At 36.8% G+C, this 25,971-nt stretch overlaps 1 protein-coding gene and 1 pseudogene across 2 annotated transcripts; both read right to left on the reverse strand.

Moving 5' to 3' along the window:
• Nucleotides 1-82: 82 nt before the first annotated feature.
• Nucleotides 83-19,818, reverse strand: LOC306852100 (unconventional myosin-XVB-like). Its single transcript, XM_079388733.1, has 42 exons — nucleotides 19,718-19,818; nucleotides 18,312-18,374; nucleotides 18,070-18,127; nucleotides 17,251-17,375; nucleotides 17,040-17,135; nucleotides 16,680-16,915; nucleotides 16,270-16,439; nucleotides 16,002-16,074; nucleotides 13,430-13,603; nucleotides 13,210-13,328; nucleotides 12,945-13,015; nucleotides 12,392-12,470; nucleotides 10,225-10,317; nucleotides 10,054-10,139; nucleotides 9,713-9,955; nucleotides 9,549-9,633; nucleotides 9,348-9,458; nucleotides 9,039-9,198; nucleotides 8,655-8,745; nucleotides 8,325-8,535; nucleotides 7,425-7,540; nucleotides 7,252-7,311; nucleotides 7,062-7,137; nucleotides 6,836-6,951; nucleotides 6,622-6,740; nucleotides 6,105-6,246; nucleotides 5,548-5,659; nucleotides 4,755-5,118; nucleotides 4,625-4,670; nucleotides 4,459-4,531; nucleotides 3,777-3,853; nucleotides 3,612-3,688; nucleotides 3,255-3,385; nucleotides 3,036-3,130; nucleotides 2,878-2,955; nucleotides 2,707-2,803; nucleotides 2,312-2,460; nucleotides 1,588-1,712; nucleotides 1,318-1,451; nucleotides 1,080-1,213; nucleotides 842-979; nucleotides 83-725 (listed from the first exon to the last, which is right to left on the reverse strand). The coding sequence occupies exons 2-42, from the start codon at nucleotides 18,312-18,314 to the stop codon at nucleotides 630-632; spliced, it is 4,839 nt and encodes a 1,612-aa protein (XP_079244859.1). The 5' UTR covers nucleotides 18,315-18,374; nucleotides 19,718-19,818; the 3' UTR covers nucleotides 83-629.
• Nucleotides 19,317-25,733, reverse strand: LOC306852733 (unconventional myosin-XV-like; annotated as a pseudogene). Its single transcript has 17 exons — nucleotides 25,606-25,733; nucleotides 25,365-25,428; nucleotides 25,165-25,274; nucleotides 25,020-25,094; nucleotides 24,710-24,803; nucleotides 24,503-24,606; nucleotides 24,363-24,426; nucleotides 24,002-24,291; nucleotides 23,675-23,899; nucleotides 23,266-23,397; nucleotides 22,873-22,998; nucleotides 22,650-22,727; nucleotides 22,098-22,219; nucleotides 21,375-21,489; nucleotides 20,885-21,060; nucleotides 20,686-20,776; nucleotides 19,317-19,325 (listed from the first exon to the last, which is right to left on the reverse strand). The product of its transcript is annotated as an unconventional myosin-XV-like (transcript).
• Nucleotides 25,734-25,971: the final 238 nt, after the last annotated feature.

Below are 25,971 nucleotides of genomic sequence, written 5' to 3' on the forward strand. Positions count from 1 at the left end.
TATTTATAAATATCGCTCTTTGAATGTGTATCCGCACGGAAAATGTAAAGAAAAATATTTTCTCGGTTTTCTGACAGGAGGAGAGATATCAGTGATATTTATTGAAAAATAATGAAAACTACACTTCAGAAGACATTTTACACTTTAATAGTTTAAAATTTGAATAGTTTAACATCTATACTCACTAATCAGTTTGCTTTTATTTGGAGGCAAATAATTCAACATAATGATAACACATACAAAATAGGTCAGCCTTATAATAAATATAATCAAATCATCCCCATTTGTTGGTATAAAGTCATAATGATGCTAAATTAAACACTTATATGTTTGAAAAAAACATTATTACATTAAATAATACTTATTAAATCATTAATGTTCATTCCAAAAAGTTCAAAACGCCATGATATTTTTTATAGAAAATTGTATATTTTCTGCAGTATCTTTACACCCCTGAAAAACTCTGTCTATACTGAATTAAACATTTTGTAAGCATTAACCTTGATCTTACATAAACATTTATACATCTTTTTTTAAATACAACGACTGCAATATTTTATGGCAGGAGACATATTTGAACTTTAGAGTAAGTCATGGGATATTAGGTGACGTTTGCATATGTTGGTTGTTTAGTGTGGAGTTCCAGACCGACTGGACAAACTGCCGTAGGAGGGTTTCACCTCTTCTTCCATAATCACAGCAATGGTGTGGCACAGCTCTTTCGCCTGGGAGACACGAGGGATCAATATACGAGCAATCTCATTAACCATAACCAAATATTAATAAGACCAGCTCTTGAAAACGACCACATGTATATTGTATATATCATCTACATACGAACCTGCTTTAGACTGAAGCTCACAGTCCTGGGTTGAGTTTGGCCACTAAAGCTGATCTCAACTGATGGCAGCTTGTCTTTTTTGGGACGGATTGAGCGCAAGGACTGCACATCCTCCATAGACATCGTCAAACATGTGTTCTGCAAAGTTTGTGATTGTTTAGTTGTGGTTGGGTATGGTTAAAACACACAACAAACATCATGGGAACTGAATTGGAGTGACAGATCAAGGATGTCATACCTGTGATTTGGGATCAAGGACTGTGATAAATTCATGGTTGACTGCCACCAGCGAGGGAGAGGGGCAGCTGCGATGACTTACTTTCTGAGCGGTGAATACATCAAATCCAAAGAAAGGCAGCATACTGACACTTTCTGGAAAGTTGACGAGTTTGTTTATATGGATATAAGGATGTGAAATCAATAAATGGAATGGTTTAACAGCTATCTGGAAACATTAATCAGATTTATTCACTCACTGATAAAGCGAGCTTTGGCATCAAGATGGCTGAGGGGCCCTAAGGTAGAAAACTGTGCCCGTATAGTAGCAAGAAGTCTTTCGTCACTGGAGTTGAGCTGATCCATTCGGGGAAGGTACTGCTTGACCTCAGAGCTGAAGATGAAAATTGATTACATGTAAAGATGTGTCAGGTTTAAAACAATGATTCAACTGTCAGCTGAAATTAATGAAAAGTTTCATCGAAAGGTTTAGGGATAAGAAATCAAACATTTGAGATATATCAAATTACTTGGAGGGTAGTTCAGTCAGCCCAAGTGCAAGGTGTTGAAGAGCAGTCAACTCTGCCAACAGCTGGTAGATTGTAGCACTGTTCGTGGCCAGCAACAGCCTCCCTCCCAGATAGTTAGCCACAAGCTGAAAAATATAAAATCCATTATAAAGTACATGAAAATGAAATGAAAATTGAGGTTGGTAAGATTTTTCAATGAATAAGTCTCTTATGCTCACCAAGGCTGCATTTATTTAATCAAAAATACAATAAAAATAGTAATATTGTGAAATATTGCTACAATTGAAAATAACGTTTTTATTTTAATATATTTAAAAATGTGATTTATTTTTGTGAAGGCAAAGCTGAATTTTCAGCAGCCATTATGCCAATCTTAAGTGTAATGCTGATTTGGTACTCCGGAAACATTTCTCATTAATGTTGAAAACAGATGAGGCGACTCATATTTTCATAGTATGTTTTTTTCAAGATTATCTGATGAATAAATTGTTGCATTTCTTTAAAATATATTTTTTTAAATCTTCTGTAGCATTATAAAATTTTCTGACACCAAACTTTAGAATAGCAGTGTAGTGTGTATACATTTCATTTCAACGGTAGTGTATACAGTACATTTCAAGATATATATCTTGGAATCTTGGATATTCATTCATGTAAAACAGAGGTTGTGTTATTACTTTAATATTTCACATAATAACAAATTCAAAAGTGATTGTTTTTGTACCAGCTGATAGTGGAACTCCAGATAAAGCTCACTGCTGAACTGCAAGGGCTGTTTCCAGAGTATTCGATGAAAGGAGAGGGAGATGGAGCCATCATCCAGCAGGAAGTCAAAAAGATACTCATCGAAGTGAATTGGTCGTGTTTCATCACCTAAAGAGAGGGATTTATGGTTACCACAGTTAGAAAGCATTAGGCCCTTTCGCACCGCAGGAACCTTTTCATAGTACCCACTATTTGGGCGAATGCAACCCTTTAAATGGTACTGGGAAATAGTTCGTGCAAAATCGTCCCAGTACTTTAGTACTGTACTTTTAGTTCTGGAACTAAAGTGGTGCGAAAGGGGCTATTGTCTGATATGTGTTCAAGTGTGCATACGAGTGACTAAAGATATCTTACCCCCCTTCTTAGTGGCATGGATGGAGAACTCCTTCACTTCTGCTGGATTCAAGACGCCCATCTCAATGCAAAAGTCTTGTACCACCTCAAATGCGACCTACAGAAAAGCACTACATGTAAACAACACATTATCTGAATACAATCAAAATAGAAAGAGCGGCCCTCACTTACACTAAAGCTGCGAATCTTGCAGGCAAATTCTTTTCCACCAGGCAGCTTTATGGGCAGCCGACGAGAGTTCCTCCCAGCCTGCAGTGCAAAAAAACAATTTCACATACTTTCATCTGCTCTGTTCAACATATTTTCTTTTCTCATGTGTCTTCACTTACCAAAATGGCCTCCATCTCTGAATTTGAAGGGATGTGTCTGCGTCCTCCGAAACTGAGTGATCGTTTGAGATTCTTCAAGCACACACTTGCCAGTTCTGTAAACAAATATTATATTCACACAACCCAATGCAAACACAAAAACAGCTATTCTTGATACAATTAGGTGCAAATAACTTTTTAATCATATAGTATAGCAAAATCCACAAGTGGATACTGTACCTTGAAAAGGGTGGTTGGCATTCTGAATGATGGCCTCCAGGTGGCGGGTGCAATATGGCATGAGAGTGTTGGAACAGGGGAAGAATCCAGTCACCAGATTAAACAAACGCCAACCACGGGTGCAGTTCTCCCTACAAAATCAGCAAACAATATGCACATTCAAAAATTTAGGGCTGGTAACATTTCAGAATTCTTTAATGACTACAAAGTAGCAACATTTATTTGAAACAGAAATGTTTTATAACATTATGAATGTCTTTACAGTTACTTTTTTATCAATTGAATGTGTCCTTCCAAGTATAACTACTTACTGACCACAAACTTTTGAATGGTAGTGTACAAGTATTATTTACTCACTTCACTGGGTTTTTTGTGGTCTGCTTGATGACCTGACAGTAGATCTCATCCCTGAGGAACTCCTTCTCTTTTCCCAACTAAACCAAAACAAGTAGTCATGAAACAGATGTATAAATTCACAATATCTCTCAAAAGATATACTCTACATTTGGAGGGAACATTTACCTGCAAAATGAAGTTAACGCAGTTGTTCTCGGTCTGATTTTTCTTCATAGGTTGATCCATCATAAACTGCATCAAAACTACAAAGAGACGGCTGTGTCAAATACTTAGAATGGAATGGAATCTGTGAGCAAATATTTTGGTATAACAACAACTAAATATAATGAACACTTTTCCAGGCAAGCAATTTTATAAATAGCCATATTAGGCTTTTTTATTCTTCCAAACTCTTAATTTAAAGCCAAGTTGATGATTAATTCATTAATTTGATTTATTTTGCCATTTTAAATGACATAGAAATCTATTTTATTTTTAATTTATGTAATGTATTTTTAAGTGGGATAATGTACAGTTATACACTTTTAAAAAAAGTTGCTGCCTTCAAGTACAATCAATTTAGCTTTATAAGTCATTTTAACTTGAATTACATTAAACTGACTTAAAAAAAGCTGAACTAATTTTGATGTCATGATGTTCTCATGACTTATTGATCATACCATGTTTTAGTCTGTCATTATAAGAAAAAAAAACCAAACTACACATAAAAGACCTTTTTGTTTCTTACTGGGTTTCTGATTTTATTTTACATGACCCACTGACAGTACATTATCCCATGCAGGGAACCCAGTTTTCTTGCTGTAATAAAGGGTGAACTTACAGTTTTTCAGTACATTTGTTAACTTACCCATGAAGTTTTGAGCACCCAGACGATTAAGATCATTGTCTGAGAAAAGGATCAGTGATTCCTGAATAGGATTCTAATACACAAAAACACAGCAAACAAAAACAATCAAACAACCATATAAAATCCCATCATGCATCGAGTGAGAGACTAAGAGATGTATACGTACTGGAGTGTATTCCACCATCTCGTTAAGACTTTTGTCTTTGTTTTGTCTGAAAAAAAGAAAGAAAGAAATCAATGTCAAGTGGCGTTTGTGAAGTATAATGCAAACTCCTTTGCTTTCCAGAAGATTTCACCTGCTGATAGCATCTGTGAAGAACTTCCTGGCAAACTCAGTCATGATATACTGCTGATGTTCTGATTCAGATCTCTGGATGGACCCCACGTCAGCACTGTATACACTGCTAGCCACTGAGCGGGCAAAATTGGTGTTGGAGACAAAGCCATTAGCAGGTATGTTGGTCGCAGGGCCATTGACAGGCATGTTGGTGATGGGGCCATTGGCTGGTACACTGGAGGAAGAGCCAGTGAGTCTCATACTCTTTTTCCGTTCAAGCTGCCGCTCCATGTTGCTGCTGTGGTAGTCTGGTGGGGCACAAGGCTGAGTGACGTCCACCGGGAAGAGCCCAGAACGGCCCCCACTGGAACCAAACATCCATCCTGCAAAAATAAAACAAAAAACAAAAAAAAAACAATAGTAAATTCCTTTCAGGTTTTATGCTGTACTACTTATTTATACACACAAGTGATATTCGATATATAAACATCTCTATTAAATATCATGCATTAAGTGTTCTTATTTCCTAAAAAATATGTGTCCTGGGAAATAACACTTGTGCCATGTCACTGCTGACAGGCCTAACAGCAGAAATTAATCTAATTGTTTCCTTAGTGTATTAGCAAATTAGAAAGCCTGTTTTTAATGGTCAGACATTGACTTTTTGCTTAACCAATGTTTTTTTTCTTTTAATTTTGAACATGTTTTTACGATTGTGTCACTAATGGCATAGAAATTACACATATTCATTTTTAAGGTAAAGTTTAAGGAGATCCACAATCTGAAATGGTTCTCTCAAGTTCTCTTCTCACCGTCCTTGAGGCCGTCCACGTTGAGGATTTTGATGACATCGCCTCTGTGAAAGCTCAGCAAGCTCTTGTCATCTGTCACATAGCTCTTCACACCAATCACATAGTCTGAGTTCTGCAAATGGAGGTAAGATGCACATTTATCATTGTTTTTGCAAATTTTGAAATTAAAACTATGCACAATAATAGTTAATGTCATTGTTAAAGTCAACATTTAACCACAACCCATTTTACTTGTTATATAGCGAAAGAAACAGGATATTACATTTGAAAAAAAATGTAAAACCTGGTGGGATTTAATCCTTTGGCAATTGTTTGGATTTTGAAAATAAGGTTTTGCATATCAGGATGGAGGGGGTTGAAGGAGAAGGGTTGAGAAATTGAAAAAGAGAGCCTGAGTTGTTTCAGAGCAATTTATATATATTTTTTTACTTTTTTCCTATGAATAAAATACACTGCATCAACAATTCCTTATAAGACCATGAAAGTAAATAAGGTCAGGTATGGTGACTTTAAATGAAAAATGAAAGCTACATGTGTTAAGGTTAGTATCACGGCACCGTAATCAGCTCCATGAGGAAGAGATAAATCACAGCAGCGATCTGTGGTGCCTGTTGAGAGTGAAGTTCCAACTCCTCATTACTCAAAGAGATCACGACTTTATCAGCCCCTTGCTGCTGTACTGACAACACCTGTGAAAAACTGAACAGTATAAACATATGGTTATATAAACTGCAACACTATAGAATATTATATACTACTGTTCAATTGTTCGGGATCAATAATTGTTTTTTTAAGAAAATAATACTTTTAATCAGCGAGGAATAGATCTTGACATTTGTAATGTTACAAAAGAATTCTATATCAAATAAATGTTCTTCTTTTGAACTATTTTCAACATTGAACAAGATTTCCTTAAGCTCCAAATCAGCCTATTGGTTGGCTAATTTGGTGCTGTTTTCTGAAGGATCAGGTGACTAATGCCTACTAAAAATTCAGCTTTGCCATTACAGGAATGAATGAATTTTTTTATTTTTTGTTTAACACAGCAATTCTATCCTGTCATATGTCCTGTACCTGTAGCTGTGGAGTAGTCTGAGGTGTTTAGTGTTTATGCCTGAAGCTCTGGCCACTTTCAGCAGTCTGATTCCTCTATGTGACACTCCCAGAATCTGAGCATCTCCTCCATTCCCCACCTGTTGAAGCACACATGCAAAAATATTTCAGAGTGCTTAACAAATTTCTGTATGCATGTTTCTGCGCATTATGTAAGAAAAGCCAAGTATTTCACCTTCACATTAAAGAGACGTGCAAAGTAATTGGACCAGTTGTCTCTTGCTGCCATGACAATTCTTTTCTTCAGGGTGTCATCTATTGAATTGATACGGGTTCCGATATGGAAGCTTGCTGGTAAGAGAAAAACACAGCAACTAGCTGAACTGTCCATAATCGTTTATCTGAAATATTATTAGACTGGTACATGGTTACAGATGATTAAAAAACAGCATCTGTCATACCCAAAAGATCTTTCATTTTCCGCTTTTCTTCACGTGAAATCCTCAGACAAGTATCCGAGTAAGTGTCTCGCATGATCTGCAGTTCACAAAAACAGTAGATAATATGGCCCAGAATTTGATGTATACAAACTAATATAAAATATATCAATTTTGAAACTTTGCACTGTATAATACTATGTTTGCTACTGACCTGCTCACAGAGTAAATTAAGAATGTATGGGTGGTTGAATTTTTCCCTGGGATAAAAGAGCTGCGCACAAGAAAACACAAATACATTGAGTATACTTAAGTTAGCCAGAAGCAGCCGTGATAACCTTTGTAGGAGTTATGCAAAGTCACATAAAACTCTCTTGACTTAGTTACCTCCTTGCGCAGGAAGAGTTTGCCAGACATACTGGGGTAGGAAAAGTAAACGCTGGCAGAGAATCTGTGCAATTGGGAGCGAACACTCTCCTCCTCAACCATCTTGTTGAACTGATCTTTAGGAACACATAAAGGATGAGAAATGATAAATTATATTACCTTAATATTTGAACTTTAGAGATTAAAATCTTCACAGCTTTCTTCAAATTTGCATATGTATATCTAACTTTCAAATTTATGTGCATACCCCTGTGTTACAAATGATCTCTTTTATGATCCATCTATCCAAATATCCCCAAGAGAACACATTTAAAAAACAAAAACAAAAATAAATAATATTTTTTTTTCTATTAGAGAGAATGGAAAAATTTAAGAAATATATATATATATATATATTTTTCTTAATTGTTATTTAAAACATAAAAACAGATCAAATACAATTGGAAAGAAAAAAAAGTAAAATTTTAATTGCACAAAGGAAAAATTTGCGAATAAGTAAAGTAAGGTAAGGTGAATAAATAAATAATAAATTACTTGTTTTCAACATCTAGAATATTTTGATTACAGGAAGGAAAACAAAACACTTTAATTATTTCTTATTAATTTAAAAAATTTCTTAATAAATTGCCAGTTTTCAACACCTGGAATATTTTGATTAGAGAAAGAATTGTCAGTTTTTCATTTTAATGCATAGTAGCATTACAAAAATGACGACACCCACTCAAACCTAAAAAGTAGTGAATTATTTAATTTCACCTCATGTTCAGTTGATTGTGCTAATTATGATTAAGGAAATTGAAATAATACGATTTCAATCATACTTGACATACCATGTGTACTGCGTATATGTTAGAAATGACCCCTATATATAAGATGTATAAGATATATAAGATCACTTACTAAGGACAGGAGGAGGCATTGGTGGTGGGTCGGGGATGTTGGGAGGTGGAGGAGGGATGGACTCACGGGCTCGAGGTAAAGCATGCGAACGTTGCGAGCCGAAGAGGTCAGCTAGTGAACGCTGCTTCTGCCTCATATCGTTAGAGATTTCACGAGGGCCACGGGACTCAGGCGGCTGAGGGGGTGAAGGAGGCTTCTGTTCCCACTGTTTCTGCAGCACAAATAATAATAAAAAAAGAGATTCATTGTCAGCTTCTGCATCCTTGACTTTGAGCTCAAAACATCTAAAACACCAGATTATGGCATATCACTCAGGTCGGTATCATCTACCTTCTGGTTAGAGACAGGTCCCTGACCTTTGAGAATGGCCAGCGCCTCTTCCTTGGGATCATTTTTCTTTGCAAAGTGCTTGGCCGGAACCCTGTGAAGATCAAAGTCCACATTATTCCTTGTCTTACATTCTGGTAATCACTCCAAGTGAAAAGCATCATAATATTATGCAAGTTTAACAGCAGAGGTTGCAGAGTGCATCACAGTTAGCAACCCATTTTACTTCCGTAGTGCACACATTCAGAGTGACACAGGAAATGTCACAAGAAATAAAAAAGATCAACACTTGATTTTATCCACTAGGAATTCATTGGATTATGAAAAGTGGTCTCTAGGTGGAGCAAGCTATTGCTTTATAATAATTCATGTCAATTCTTGGCCCACCTGACAGGCTCGAAGGCTTTAGGTTCTGGAGAGGGCCGGCTCTGGTACCGCTTGATGATCTCTCTAATGTTACTAGTAGGTTCTGGTTTAGGAGATGTGGGTTCTGGAGATTCTGGTTCAGGTGTTCGGATGTTAGGGAGTGGTTCTGGGAGTGGTTTCACTATGTGAAGAATGGTTTATAAACTTCAAAACACATTATAATCTTAAATAAGACTAAAGAAGACATTAGAATGTCTTAAGTGTGAATTTAAATAAAGACCACAATGAACCACAAAAACTTAGCCCTAGGTGTTGTGACAAACGTCTTACCTTCAGTCTGTACTGGTGGAGGTGATTTGGGTTGGGCCACTTCTGGTGGAGTGGCGTATATCAGTGGCTTAGCAACCTTTGGCGCAGACTTTGGGCGTGCTTCTGATGTTCCTGAGATGCATAAAGATAGTGAAAATCTTATCTTTTATGCAGTTTTATTTTAGACATTTGAAGGATTCTGATTTGACAGTGTCCACTCACCGATCTTTTGAAAAAAATTCCTCTTCTCCTGAAAGGACCCTTGATCTTCTGTGGCCCTGAGATCCACCTCTGCCTCAGGCTGTGTCTTAAAGAACAAATCAAGTCATTGAAAAATCTGAAGCGTAAACGTTTACAGCGTTTACAGCACTGATCAGTTCCTGTACCTCTGGACTGCGGAGCTTTGGAAGGGTCTTTGGGGCTTTTTTGGGGGTCTTAGGGATGGTTCTTTCTTCCTGGGGAAGCCTTCGGGGTTTGGGTGAGGGTGAGCGTGAAGGTGAACGTGCACGCGGAGGAGAGCGTCGCCGCTGACGTGGTGACTGTCTTTTTGACTCTTTCTCGCGTTTTCGCATCTCTTCCTGCTGCTGCTTCTGGGACAGTGTCATCGCCTGCATTGTCATCTGCTGAGCCTGCAGGGAAAAATAGATTTATCTGTCTTCTTTACATTGAATGAACTCATGTTACAAATGTAAGAACATAATAATGTTATACCAGAAGCGTTACTCACCAGAAGCAGAGCCTGTTGATTGATAAAGGTCTGCTGCTGAGCAGCCATTTGCTGTGAGTTGACAGACTCAGTTGGCATCATCATAGCTACGTCCAAAACAAGCAGTAGGAAGAGGGTAAGCATTAAACAGTTTATGCTATCAGAGAATCACAACATCAGCAGGATGCTTACGTTGCATGGGTTGCATCATGGGCATAGTAGGCATCATGTTTGGCATCATTGGTGTGGCACCATAGCCAGCCATGGCAGGATTCATTGGCATTCCTAAATGATAAGGGGAGTAAACAGTCCAGTTACAAAATACATTCTTTTTTTATTATTATTATGTAAGTAAAGAAGGTGACAATATTTACATGTGCCAAATATAGAATCACTTGGACAAACAAACATATAGCCAACATTACAATTCTGATTAGCTCCTGAATTTGCATTCATATGTCTGTGAGCATGCGTGTGTGTGTATGTGTCATTGTGTCTAGGGGTGGGGGAGGAAGCATACAACTGAAATAGTATTTTAACAGATTAATAACAGATATAAGTAGTATAACATAAGTTGTATAAAAAAAAAACCCTAAAAAAAACCGAAATAATAATAATTAAAGGAGACAACAGATGTTATTAGCAACAATACAAAATACATTCTAATGTCAGGTCCAAAATAAATGTCAGGTCTTATTTTAAATATTAAAATTAAATAAAAAAATAAACTAAATAAAACAATAATTAATATTAAAATGACTGGATGTTAAAATAAAAAAAAATTATTACATTAAATAAAAATGTAAATCAAAAATAATTTGTAAATATTATATACAGTGGTGTGAAAAAGTGTTGGCCCCCTTCCACATTTAAATATTAATGAAAGATATGTAAACACAACATGCAGTTTTTGAATGAAGTTTTTTATTATGAAGGGAAAACAAAATCCAAGCCCACATGGCCCTGAGTGAGAAAGTGCTTGCCCCCTAAACCTAATAACTGGTTGGGCCACCCTTAGCAGCAACAACTGCAATCAAGCGTTTGCGATAACTTGCAATGAGTCTGTTACAGCGCTGTGGAGGAATTTTGGCCCACTCATCTTGGCAGAATTGTTGTAATTCAGCCACATTGGAGTGTTTTCGAGCATGAACCGCCTTTTTAAGGTCATGCCACATCATCTCAATAGGATTCAGGTCAGGACTTTGGCTAGGCCACTCCAAAGTCTTCATTTTTGTTTTTATTCAGCCATTCAGAGGTGGATTTGCTGGTGTGTTTTGGATCATTGTCCTGCTGCAGAACCCAAGTTCGCTTCAGCTTGAGGTCACGAACAGATGGCCGGACATTGTCCTTCAGGATTTTTTGGTAGACAGCTGAATTCCTGGTTCCATTTATCACAGCAAGTCTTCCAGGTCCTGAAGCAGCAAAACAGCCCCAGACCATCACACTACCACCACCATTATTTTACTGTTGGTATGATGTTCTTTTTCTGAAATGCTGTGTTACTTTTACACCAGATGTAATGGGACACACACCTTCCAAAAAGTCCAACTTTTGTCTCGTCAGTCCACAGAGTATTTTCCCAAAAGTCTTGGGGATCATCAAGATGTTTTCTGGCAAAACTGAGACGAGCCTTTGTTGTTTTTGCTCAGCAGCAGTTTTCGTCTTGGAACTCTGCCATGCAGACCATTTTTGCCCAGTCTCTTTCTTATGGTGGAGTCATGAACACTGACCTTAACTGAGGCAAGTGAGGCCTGCAGTTCTTTAGATGTTGTTGTGGGGTCTTTTGTGGCCTGGGTGTGGCTAGAGAAACTGAACTCAGGTGTGATAAACCACAGTTATGTTTTAACAGGGGGGAGGGCAAACACGTTCACACAGGGCCATGTGGGTTTGGATTTTTTTTTCCCCTTCATTTAAAAACTGCATGTTGTGTTTACTTGTGTTATCTTTGATTAATATTTAAATTAGTTTGATGATCTGAAACATTAAAGTGTGACAAACATTAAAAAAAAAAAAAAAAAATCAGGAAGGGGGCCAACACTTTTTCACACCACTGTATATTTTCATTCATATATTTTAAATTGTTGTTCTAAACCTGCCATTGTATACTATGAGCATTGTTGGCTCTATGAAAAATTGCTTGTAATGTTTTGTAAATTGCTTTGGATAAATGAGTCTTCTAAATGGATTAATGAATAAATATAAATAAATGTGTAAATAAATTGTTTAAATTCAGCAATCTTATTTGTTACCATCAAATTGTATCATTTGTATCAGCATTATATTGGCTTCACTGCTCTCTAAATATCTGGATCACTATCGATCAATCACTATACACTAATTAAACAGATAAAAACTTTACCTGCTCCGGTGTACATGCTGGGCATCATACCTCCACCTCCTCTCATTCTACGATTCAGCATGGCCATCCGTTCAAAGTCCTATCAATAAAGAACAAATAAAAATGCAGATAGTAAGAACTCAGGCCAGCCCTCAGAGATAAAAGGCAATACAAATAGATCTCAGAGTTAATAAGTGCCAAAGCTATGTAATCTTTGCTGGCTTAATAAATGTTAACAATATATCTGTGTAGCCTAGTGATAATGTGCTCTGACATGTTGAGCTGTGCTGCTCTTGCAGGTGACATGAGTTTGAGTCATGACCCGTATTCCATCTCTATAAATGTAAAACAATAAAAAAAAAAAAAAAATATCAAAAAATCTACAGTGGCATTTATTTTAAAGAAAGACAGCACAAGCACACTTTTCATTTATAATTCACTAAAAATCAACAGATATATTGATCAGTTGCTATAAAATAATGACTTTATTATTAATGGTGAATTTAAAGTAGACTGCCGGTTTGACTATAAACTGTACAAAAATGTTTATATATTTGAACTGGATGATACTGACCGGAGGACCCTGATCAAACACAGGATCAAAGAGGTCATCAACGTAAGCATCCATCTGTCGACCTCGAGATCCTGAAAGAAAGAATGTTTCAGGAGTGTCAGAGTGAAACCATAATTTTATTTACTCTACAGGGTGAGCCTGGTCCCAACCCTCATACCGTAGCTTTCATTCACTTTGATTTCTTTCATCGACCCTCTGCAAAGCTACGCAACAGAATATGACTCAAAATTTACTGTCTGTTTCCTAGGAATGGTTGGACACTCACCCTGGGATGTGGAAGAGGGTTCATAGGTGTCCCATGGGGATGCTTCAAAGGAGGGGAAACCAGGGGCTTGCATAGAGGGAGCAGGTGGTATAAAGTCATCCAGGCTGGTGGTTGCCATACTGAAAAAAAGACATAATGGATTAAAAACAAAGGAATGAATCAGCAATTTCACAATTTCCTTTTGAATGAACTGTCAGCACTGAGCTCTATAGAGGCGTACCTGTTGCCTGCGTTGCTAAAGAAGTAATCGGTTTGAGCGGGTGGGTGACCCAGGGGCACATCAGCCTCCACTCCAGCCAAGAGATCCATTACAAAATCACAGCCAGCCAGGTCAGTCCAGCCCTCCCCAGATAGCAGAGACACAGACCAGCCCCGTGTAGCTTCTTTCAGACCCCTGAGAGGAAAAAAAAAATAGAAGTTTGGACTATAAATAGCTAAATAGAACTAAACAAAACTAAATAAACTAAACTACTAAATTAATTACATATTAAATAATTCCGTTGTATATATTGCACATTATATTGCAATTAAAATAAATTATATAATGAATTATAGAATAGTTAAATTGATTTTATATATATATATATATATATATATATATATATATATATATACATACACTCCCCTCCAAAAGTATTGGGACAGTGAGGCCAATTCCTTTATTTTTGCTGTAGACTGAAAACATTTGGGTTTGACATCAAAAGATGAATATCAGACAAGAGATTTACATGCCGGCTTTTATTTCCAGGTATTTACATCTGGATCTGACACACAACTTAGAAGATATCACCTTTTGTTTGAACCCACCAATTTTTCATGTGAGCAAAAGTATTGGAAAATGTGACTGACGTATTTGGTGTATTTTGTTGCCCAGGTGTGTCCTATCACAATGATTATTCAGACAATAATTAGCACTGAATGTCTACGCTCAGTTTCAGATTTGGGTTTTGCCTGTTCAAACTGCATTTATAGTTAAGAGATGTAACCAACCATATAGCCATTTCAACCATTTGGAATGTCCTGAAGAAGAAAGAAGCCACTGGTGTACTAAGTAACAGACATCGAACAGGTAGACCAAGGAAAACAACTGCAGTTGATGACAGAAACATTGTGAGAGCTGTCAGGAAAGACCCTAAAACAACTGTAAGTGAGATCAGCAACAACCTCCAGAGGGCAGGAGTGAAGGTATCACAATCTACTGTTCGCAGAAGACTTCCTGATCACAAGTACAGAGGCTACACCAGAAGATGCAAACCACTCATTAGCAAGAAGAATAGGAAGGCCGGGTTGGAATTTGCCAAAAAAGTACAGAGATGAGCCTCAAAAATTCTGGGACAAAGATTAACCTTTACCAAAGTGATGGAAAGGCTAAAGTTTGGAGAAAGAAAGGATCTGCTCATGATCCCAAACATACAAGCTCATCTGTGAAACACAGTGGAGGTAATGTCATGCTTGGGCTTGCATGGCTTTTTCTAGGATGGGCTCATTAATCTTCATTGATGATGTAACACATGATGGCAGCAGCAAAATGAACTCAGAAGTGTACAGAAACATTTCGTCTGCAATTTAAAGAAAGATGCAACCAAACTTATTGGGAGATCCTTCATCATACAGCAAGATAATGACCCAAAACACACTGCCAAAACAACAAAGGAGTTCATCAGGGGCTAGAAGTGGAAGGTTTTAGACTGGCCAAGTCAATCTCCAGACTTAAACCCTATAGAGCATGCCATTTACCTGCTAAAGAGGAGACTGAAGGGGGTAACCCCCCAAAACATACAACAACTGAAAGAGGCTGCGCTGAAAGCCTGGAAAAGCATCACAAAAGAAGAATGCAAAAGTTTGGTGATGTCAATGGGTCACAGGCTCGATGCAGTTATTGAAAGCAAAGGATTTGCAACTAAATATTAAGTCTTTTTCATTGTAATCTATGTTAATTCTATCTGTTCCAATACTTTTGTTCACATGAAAAATGGGTGGGTTCAAACAAAAGGTGATATCGTCTAAATTGTGTGTCAGATCCAGATATAAATACCTGGAAATATGATGTCAAACCCAGATGATTTCAGTCTACAGCAAAAATAAAGGAATTAGCCTCACTGTCCCAATACTTTTGGAGGGGAGTATATATATATAGATGGATAGATGGATAGATAGATATAGATATTATTTACAACATTTAATTTTATAGTAATTATTAAATATATATAACATTTCTATAGTACATTATAATTTAATTAACTAATAAAATATTAAACAATCTAACTAACCCCAAACTATTGAACAGTAGTGTAATTACTGATTAATTTGAAAAAGTCAAGGAATGCCTTTCAGCATGATTTTAGGTTCACATACAATATTACATGGTGAAAAAAAATAATAATAAAAACAAATATATATATATATATATATATATATATATATACTGTATATATATATATATATATATGTGTGTGTGTATATATACATATAACACTGATTTCATATATAATCATTTAATTTAAATAGTACAATATAATTATTTTTCCTTTTTTTTTTTTGATTTTGGGGTCAAATATGTCACAAAATAACTTAGAAAGCTAGAAATCTTTTATTAATGCTATTTTAAATAAATAAATACATACACACATACTTATCATTTTGTTGCATTATAGAAATGAAAAAAACTTGCCAGAGTTTTCATGAACATGATTTTTTTATGTTAAAAATGTTTGGGGATAAATATATCCTGGAAGATTTTTTTTTGTTGCAAGATTCATCCACAAAAACAGACATATTTATCTATTAGCTACCTGTAGCTAAGAAGCCAATAGGCCAGTTGTTCTCCTGTGGTCCAAGACTCCACCTCCACAGTTAACCTTTCCTCTGAAAAATAAAAACAGTGAACATCAAATAAACACCATACTTTAATAATATATTTATACTCCAACATATTAATAATAATTAGTTCTCTTGGAATGAACAGTGAAACTGGGAATCCAATATTTTTTTGCTGATAACTATTCCAGTTATCAGGTACAGCTCATCAGCTCAGTTTTCTAAGAAAACTACAGCCCTCACCATTGTAAGTGTTAACCTCCACCACCATCTTTCCTTTTCTCTGATTGGCTGTCCACTCGAGTTGACTCGGAGGGTGTTGTCTGCAGGCAGGAGAGGGGAGCTGGAGGGATGTGAGGAGCTTGTGCTGGCACAGAGCACGAAACTCCCCTGGACCTCGGTCGGACACGTACCTGACAATCATAATACATATTATTTTTAATTCTGGAGATAACCAATAGCTGTACAGAAACACTGACTTCTGTACTGTACTGAATTGATCTATTGATCAATATGAAATTTGACAATCTGTATAGTTTAGTTAGGAAATTTAAAATTTAATAATCATCCAATGGCAATGTTACATCAGTCCGCTCTCTTCCTGTTCTAAAGACCCCTCTTTTGGGTTTATAATACTATTACTATAGACGTACTTGAGCAGGGGTTTCTCCAAGGCAGGAGAGGGTGTGAAGGCACTCAGACAGCAGGCCAGGAGCAACCAGCCCCGCAGGGCACTCTCTTCGTTATCCCCGTCCCAAGTGTGGTACACCAGTTGTGCTAGAATCTCATCTCTGATACTGGGCCGTAATTGGCTCTTCTCCACAATATAGTTCCCCAACATCTGCTCTTGCCATCCAGTCAGATCAGAGTCACCTGTGAAACGCAGGATCTAAAGGAGAACGTAGATGAGGAAGGATTAATTCAAAATCCAAGATTTCAAATACCCAACATTTCTGTGGTGAAATATCCATTCACGCAAAACACGTCAATATGTTTTTAGTTTCTGTACTGACCAGCTTGTAGATTTCTAGAGCTGTACGGGCATCATCAGGATCCAGAGACGTCAGAGGCTTCTGAAGCGGAAAGCCCTGCGGTTGGCACCATCCGTCCTAATTGAAAGGAAAACAGATAACTGCTGTAAAAAAAATGGATGAAATCGATTCACAGGTATGGAAATTGCTTGTGAAGACCACAAAACTAGTTAGGAAGCTTTTTAAGTTCTACCTCCAGGACTGTGTTGGCATATTGGGAGAAAGGGTGTCTGTCAATGTCGTGAGGCAATGAGAGGTGGTGGTCTGCTTTGACCTGTGGCAGACCTACTTCTGTCACTCCTGATCCTTGAGGACGTCCTGAAAGCAATCATTGAAAAATGTGAATACAAATATGGATACTCATCAGTTACTACAACACAGTTTTTACTCAAAGCAATACAGTTTAATTAAATCAGTTACTTAAAATACTTAATTTGAGTGTGAACAACGTCAATCATTCTTATGCATTCTCATGCATTAAATTAATCAAAATGGACAGTTACAAAAGATGCTTATATCCATCAAAGAATCCAGAGTTATTTTAAACTGCAATAATATTTCACAATATTCCATTTTTACTGTAAAAGCAGCTTAGGTGAGCATTACAGCCTTTTTTGAACTTAGAATTTTGTCAAATTTAAACAAAATCGGCTGCTGGTGAATTGAAAAAAGTCAGGAAACACCTTTCAGGATCTTGAATCCAGTTTAACAGTTTCAAATTGTCAAACCATTGAGAAAATTGTAAATAGGTTGCTTTAAAAACCCTGTTAATCAAAGTTACTTTGATGACAAAGAATCAAAAAAGTCTCTTGATTTCATCAGTCAAGAAAAAAGTTTACATTTTACTTTTAGGCGCTTTTACAAATTAATATGGAAACTCTTATATACTTTCACTCAAGTGTGTTTGATCTATTACTTTGATTTTTAATTGAGTAAAATTACAGTACTTATACTTCAGTTTAAAGGATAATTTCAGTACTTTTAATTGGTTATAAAGTATCAAGGATCTCACCTGCTGCACTGCGTAATCTGGCCGACAGGTCTGCCGGGATCTCCAATATTCCCACATCCTTCAGGAAAAATATAGCATTTCATTCTTTTGTGTTGTTCAAAATTAACTTTTAACTCAGAAGTGACCGATTAAATTATGTCCAAGTCCATAAAAATCAGATGCTCAGAGACTTTGAGCGCACAAGTCAAAACGAAAGAAAATTTTTAACATCTATAAAAATGAAAAGATTCAGAGTGTCTCACCATCTCTGAAGAGGAAGATGTAGGTTTTGCTGCTTCCTTCACTCTGGTTCTATCAGTATGTTCCTGATCAAATCAAAATACAATCAAAAACACAATCTAATATTTAAAAAAGTTTAACATTATGCCACTCTCTAGCCATTTGCATATTTTAATGTTTAATTTCTTCTTGACTGAACCATTGGAGATTTATTTTGTAAAGCTATTCCACTCATTTATTCTATTACCTGTTCACGACATCGTATGCAAAGGTAAACAGGACTATTCTTAGCAGCTGGCTTTCTTTTATATCCTAAGAAGACCCTCCCATGACTCGCTCCTCCCCAAACAAAAGAATTACATGAAATATGAGTCACCAAACCCATTTTTTTATCTTATCTTTTAGTATTATCATTGTGTTTAATTGGCCTTTTCTGTTTTGTGTATCATTGTTGCCAGAAAACAGTGTGCGGAAAATAAGCCCACTGATTTTTACATACTGTAGAAACAAATCTGAGAGTATTCTGGAGTGTTGCCACCAGTGTTGCCATACTTTTTGCCTGTTCCAGTGAACCATTTTTAGATTAAACATTTTTTATCTGACATGCAAAAATACTATCATACAACATATGCACAAAGCTGCTAAACCCACTGAATGAGGACCACAGCACAAACCAGTCTTACCACAAATGCATAACAATTACTACAAAGTGATTTGACAGCAGAGTGTATGACAGCTGAGGAGGACATAGTCCAAACTGTATAAAACAATGAGGGGTTACAAGGAAACAGAACTGAAAGCAGCAGGTTATATAACTTAGTGGATCATTTAAATATAACTCACTACCATTCAAAGGTTTGGACTGACTCATTTTCTGATGAACATATTTTTGTTCATAAATATAAATTGTTTTTTTTTTTACAAAACTAACATTTTTATTCATATTCTTTTTAACAAACCTGAGGGAAAAGCAGTCATTAAGTGTCCAGCATACATGGGAACCGTTTAAAATCATCCCATGATGGACCTCATGAAGGCTGAGAGAGTGTGGAGAGTTGCCATCTAGATTTTGAGGAACCTCAAAAACATTTGAACATGATTCCCATATTTCCATTTGTGTTATGTAATACTTTAAAAAACTTTAATATTATTCTACATATATTGAAAACAGTAATAATAAAGAATGTGTAAGTATAACATTATAAGTATAATATTTTTGACTGGTAGTGTAAATCCAAAAAAAAAAGCCAGAACCTTTTAGAATTTAAAAGCTTTTTCCAACATATTACACCACATCAAACAAATCTTAAAGTCTCACATAACTGACATTATCTCTTTCTTATTTTCCGCCCTGAATTCTCTCTGTATCATTAATCTCTCTGTTTGCTATTAGCATGTGTAATATGGATAAATATTAAACACTACCTACCTAGGATGATATTGAAACAAACGTAGCCGCCCCCATGTAAAGTGCTCTTTAACTGATGAAATTAGTTGAAATCCAAACACAAGAGAAGTGGTGCTTAGGTGGGTCTTTGTAGGAATGAGAGAGAAAGTGAGGAATAAAGAGAGCACCTAGGATCAAAGATGAAAGGGCAGGCAGGCGGGCGGGTGGAGCTCACCTCACCTAACTCTGATATTTCTTACATGTATACACACTCTTAAACAGCCCATGACGCACTAGAGAGACCAAACATGCTACATGAATCAGAGAATAAACATAAATGTATTAATAATTGATTTTTGTCTTTGTTTTTTGCATTGTGTGCAAAAAAAAAGGATAAATTTATATAAAAAAAAAAAAAAAAAAAAAAAAAAACATGAATGGAAACCAATAAAATTTTTATTTAATTTGAAATGAAATTGGAATTTGTTTGCTATAGAGGTTGAGTAATCGGAAACTATGGGTGCCATTTTAAGAGCGATAGATTGAATTTCACAATCTCATGAATTCACTCAGCACACAAACAGTCCAAAGTCCTTTCAAAGAGTAAAATATATTATAAGACTCATGACTTCTGAAGCAAGTTCACACGTAATGTAAGGAAACACTAATCAATATTCAGTGGCTCGTATGACTAACTTGGAAATGTATTTGACTGTCATTGCATTAGATAATAAAATATAAAACTGGCTGGCGTGAATTAATATAATGATTACTATAACAATCCTTTATTTAGAATGGGAGGAGTGAGGCTGGAATTTATTGCATTGTATTAGCTGTCACATATTAATAACATGGCCTTGGTTACCTAGCAATGGACCATATAGGTAAACAGCTAATATAGTGAAGCGTGTGGATTTATATATATGCAAATTAAGCCAAGAAGAAGCCACAGGCACACGGGGCAAAGGATTGAAAGAGCTAGAGATAAGGGGAGAGATAAAAGCTCTCACCCTCCAATGACGTCTCTTGATGGTGTCTCTGGTGATCATCATAGCTGCCCAGAAATGAGTGAAGGACTGCTTTAATTTCTTGTAGTACTTTCTGTAACAGAAAGAGGACGCCACTGCTTCACATTCAGAGTCACATTCGATTCTCTTCTGTTTTTATCATGCTCTCAAGGTTTATCAAATTTGAAATCACTGCACATACCGAGCCTGGTGGCCCCTGATGTGGGACTGAATGACGATAGCCTTCTGTTTAAAGAAACGGAAGTTTCTCCGGCAGATGAAGCCGCGAATGTTCCTCTGGATGGTGACTGCCGCCCATGTTTGGGTGCTACTCCATTTTTCCTCCACCCGCTGGTACAGACTCTCCTTCATAAACACCTGTGTGTGTTCACATGAAAGGAAACCATTAGAGGGTGGGGTCTTTAGTGTTAATGTAGTAAATGAATGAGTCAAAATAACCTAGGCTGTGGTATGGGGTGGTGATGGCGCAGTGGATAAGACACATGCCTTTGGTGTGAGAGACCCGGGTTCGAATCCACTGTGAGACACCAATGTGTCCCTGAGCAAGACACTTAACCCCTAGTTGCTCCAGAGGCGTGCGACCTCTGACATATATAGAAATTGTAAGTCGCTTTGGATAAAAGCGTCAGCTAAATGAATAAATGTAAATGTAAAGAGTTATGTTACTGTACTTTAGTGAGTCCTAGTTGGTACTGGCTTTCCTCTGCTCCTATAGTCTCCAGTAAAGTCACTACTTGCTCTTTACAAGACTGGTGTGCATGTCTCTGGGCCAGTAACACACCATATCTGAAATTAGACAAAGAAACGGTGCTAGAAAAATGTAGTTAAAACTCACCTATAAAGATCCACACACATTTTGACCAAAGGAATTACATGAATTGTCCATGATTGTTAGTGTGTGTGTGTGTATAAATAAATAAAAAAGAGGACAACAAAATATCTATAAAAATCTAAATTTTATTTTCAGGCATGGAATAAATATAATTACACACACACACACACACACACACACACACACAGATGTTTGTTTTTGTGAAAAGTGGGGACATCCCATAGGCATAACGGTTTTTATACTGTACAAAATGTATGTGCTATTGCCCTACATCTAAACTTAGCCCTCACAGGAGACTGTGCATTTCAACTTTCCCCAAAAAAACCTCACTCTGTATGATTTATAAGCGTTTTGAAAAGTGGGGACATGGGTCAATGTCCTGAAAAGTCACCTTAACCTTGTAATACCTGTGTCATACTTGTGTCATTATACAAATTTATGTCACAAAAACGCACACACACACACACACACACACACACACACACACACACACACACACACACACACAGTAATACCACTAATAATGTATTTGAATGTCCTAGTTTCTGCTGTAGCGTGTTACCTCTCCATGAACAGAGCGTAAGGGATGCGAACAGGAAATCCTTCTTTTCGTATGTGAATGGTCTCCAGTATCCCTCCATGCCTTAGCTGTGTGGTCCACCAATACATTTGTGCTTGCTTATTCTAAACATAATTGTTCACAACCAGAGAGACTATATGTAAATTAAATATAGTGTCAGCTGAAATTACCTTAACATAGTTTGGTTTAAACTAGCATCGTATAAATGTAGTTTTACACCTAAAAAAATAAATAAAAAAAATAATTTAAATTATCTACACATATTCTCATATTGGCCTAATACATACACCAAATGGCAATACCAAATGTTACAGGTATTTGTTACCAAACATTGGTCCTTCAAAACTTAATGAGACCTAAAGTTTGCATAAATTATATGGGTTGTTGCTAACTCTTTTGTTTTGTCTGGGTGTGTTGACAGTCTCATGAATATATAATAGTGGACACATTATTGTGTTTCTTTGCAATCTTGACACATCACAAATCACTGAGGACAGTGTGAAGTGAGCTTCCATGAACATGAGATGAATTTACCTGTAAACGACTGCAGGCAAAAAGCTCTAACACTTCTGGACGAAACAGATCGTGATTTTTATTTAGAAATTTGTGCACCTGGTAAGGAAATATAAGGAGTTTTTGCCAAAATGTCTGCCAGAAAAGTATTTTAGCCATGGAAATCAAAAGATTATTGGGTAAACTGTCAGAACAATCATCTTTCATGAATAAAACATTTTGTGAACGCTCAGATCAGGCTTGCCTGGTATGTGACAGCGCCTGCATAGTGATATATTGTGAACACTGGGAGAGGAATTTTGGGCTTGGTGTAGTAGGGATTGTTGCCATGGTGATAATGACATTTCTGCAAGAACGTGTGGTCTGTAGCCTGGGACAAAAAAAGAAGGAGAGAGCCAAAGAAAAAAGAAAGGCAAAAAAGACAAAGGCAGCCCATAAATCCATTGTAGTATAATTTGCATTTGAATCAACACTAGGTCATTTTGGTGGAAATTCAAGTTTTGTGATATTTAAACATCACATTAAAGTAGAAGAAGACTTCCAAATCCATAATTGAGCTGTAGTATAAGATTATTCAAAATAATGTTGACATTAAATTCACTCAAATGTCTGGTTTAAAGCTGAAATGGGAAGTTACTTGAAGAAGGCAAGTCTGGTCATCCAGGATGCGAAGGATTCCATACGGCCGTGCTGAGATGAGATCCAGACAGCCATTAGAGTCTTCCAGAATAATTGGATACCACTGGATCTGCTCTGCACTGTATTCCTCCTAACAAAAACACACAGCCAACCACTTGTTTTATTTCCTAAAGTATTAATTATTTCCAGAGCAAAAAACGTATCTGAGAAGCCACATTTATGGTGTGGTATCTCAAGAATTACAATTGCTGGTCCCATTGGAAATGGTAAATATAGATTAAAACGTGTTCCCATCAAGTCCAAATGGTACAAAGTCTCCTCAAGGTGTTAATATTTTCATAATTGGCCTCTAAACTTGGAAAAATGTGAGAATAAATTGTCAATATGATGGCTGAGGACACACTGACCTGCTCTTGGGCCACCAGGACTTTGTTCACAAACTGTTGCTGCTGCTCATTGGCAAAGTTTATGCACAGCTCCTCGAAACTGTTCACAGTTCAATGTATGAGTTGCTCACAGTCACCCAGTGTGTGATGACCATTTGTAAGGCCTCGGCAGACACCTGCAAGAGGTTTCCCACTATCCGAGCTTCGGCTTCACTAAAAAATACGGGCAACCTCAAACGATTCACTCTAATTTTTTGGGGGTACAAACACACAGCTTAAAGCATATACATTTTTAAGGGTGCTAAAAGCTAAAACTGTTTTTAAAAGAGGTAATCCAGGCATCCACACCTCATAGGAGCTGAAGCAAATGTTGCCCAGCTGCAGGATCGATGACAGAATAGCCCAAATGGTTGCAAGTTGATCTGCATGAAAACCAATGGTCTCCAAGCCCTTAAAAGCATTTAAAACGGAAATATTAGACAAATATCATAAACGAATAGGCTTTTAAGTGGCTTTTATTTTACCTGGTTGAGGTAGAAGTAAGTTTCAGCTCCTTGCAGGTAAAGATCCTGCTTGTCCCAATCATTCATTCCAGCCAACAGTTCATAAAACACATGGTAGTTTCTCTCTTCCTTAGCCTAAAGGAAAACGGTTTCATTTAATTCCTTGCAGGTGTACTAAGGTGCAAGCTTATGAACAAACATCTAACCTGGAAGACGATTCTTGATTTTTCAAGCAGATATTTTGACAAAGATGTCCCGACAACAACACCACTAACAAAATAAAGAGAGGTCATATCATGCTCATTTAATGTTCACTACCCTTTAAATCAACATGCAGTACACTTACTGGCGTATGTGGATGTGTAGGTACTTTCCACATCGGCTAGAGTTGCTGTTCAGTATGGTCTTGGCATTACCAAAGCGCTCAAGAATGGGTAAAACATCCATTGGCTGATGAGAGGGAGATTATCTTTTTCAGTTATGTGATTTTGTCTTAATTTTCCTTATGTCTTGATAAATTGCTAAATGACTAAATGTAAATAAATTGATTTACCTGACGTAATTTATCATTTCTGCCTTGATACATGGAACTCAGTTAATGCACAATGAGCTTGGCAGCCTCTGTCTTCCCTGATCTACTTTGTCCACTGTTGAGACATTCACATTCATTCAAATTTATAATATATACTGTAGGAATATGTGTGTATATACATGTAGTCTATTATGTACATATGTATGTGTACTGTAGGTCTCTATGAATATGGATTCATAAATGTGTGTTTATGTATGTGTATGCAAACGTAAATGTGTATTGCATACGTATAGTGTATATGCATATGAAACATACCAATAATCCTCCTCACTTTATGATGATACAGTACTCTTGGGTGGTATTCTGAGATTGGCAAAAGGCAGCATCTGCTGTGGCATATATATGACTACAGGGACAACGAAAATCAGTCTTTACTGCCAAACACTGCTTGAATTTTCATAAGTGAAAGCACTCACAGTGGATTATTGTGCTTCTCTTTACCCTGGTACTGCTGTCTCAGATCCTCAGTGTAGATGCCGAGAGGTTTGAAGGGGTTGATGAACAAGAGCATATTACCAATATACGTCTGTTGGTTTTAATAAACCGTTGAGTTAAAAAGACAACTGAATGTAAGAGACATGATCACATTTCATTGTCTGGAAAAGGTTATGCATACATAAATTGAATCCCGGTGAAGCCGCTTCTTCAAATTCAGCAGAACAGAACTCTCACACACCTCTCTGAAATAAGATGCACACTTTGGTTAAAGTTTTCATGTTTTAAAACAATTCAGACAAACTCAGCATGCTATCTGATGTGCAAATTAATGTTTTGTTCATATAATTAAATTTTACAAGTGTGGCTTTTGACAGTCTACACTAGGAAGTGTACATCAGCTGACTGCTGCGATGACTCACTCCAGCTGTGCTAAATCTTCCACCTCATCCACCTCCACAGCTTGGCTGCTTCCTGGCATCATTTCCTGAGACACAAAGTAAAGGAAGCAGAGCAGAGCTGTCACTGAGAGCCCCCAGTGGGCAGACATGTGGATAACACCTACACTATTTCCAAGCTTCCTGTTTGGAATCAAACAGTAACCATTGTAGATGTCAATAAGATTACTTGCATAATTGCAAAAGAGTTCAACAGCAGTAATCGTGTAAATTATTCTCCATTTGGGTCGGATCTTCAGATTCCCACGGGCCTCTTCCATTATGGACTGGAATGATATGGTCATGTTCATCATCTTGATACACTGTCCATTTAGTAAGCTTCTCCACTGT

The sequence above is a fragment of the Barbus barbus genome (genome assembly GCF_936440315.1).
Source record: "Barbus barbus genome assembly, chromosome: 32".
Taxonomy (NCBI): Eukaryota; Metazoa; Chordata; class Actinopteri; order Cypriniformes; family Cyprinidae; genus Barbus; species Barbus barbus.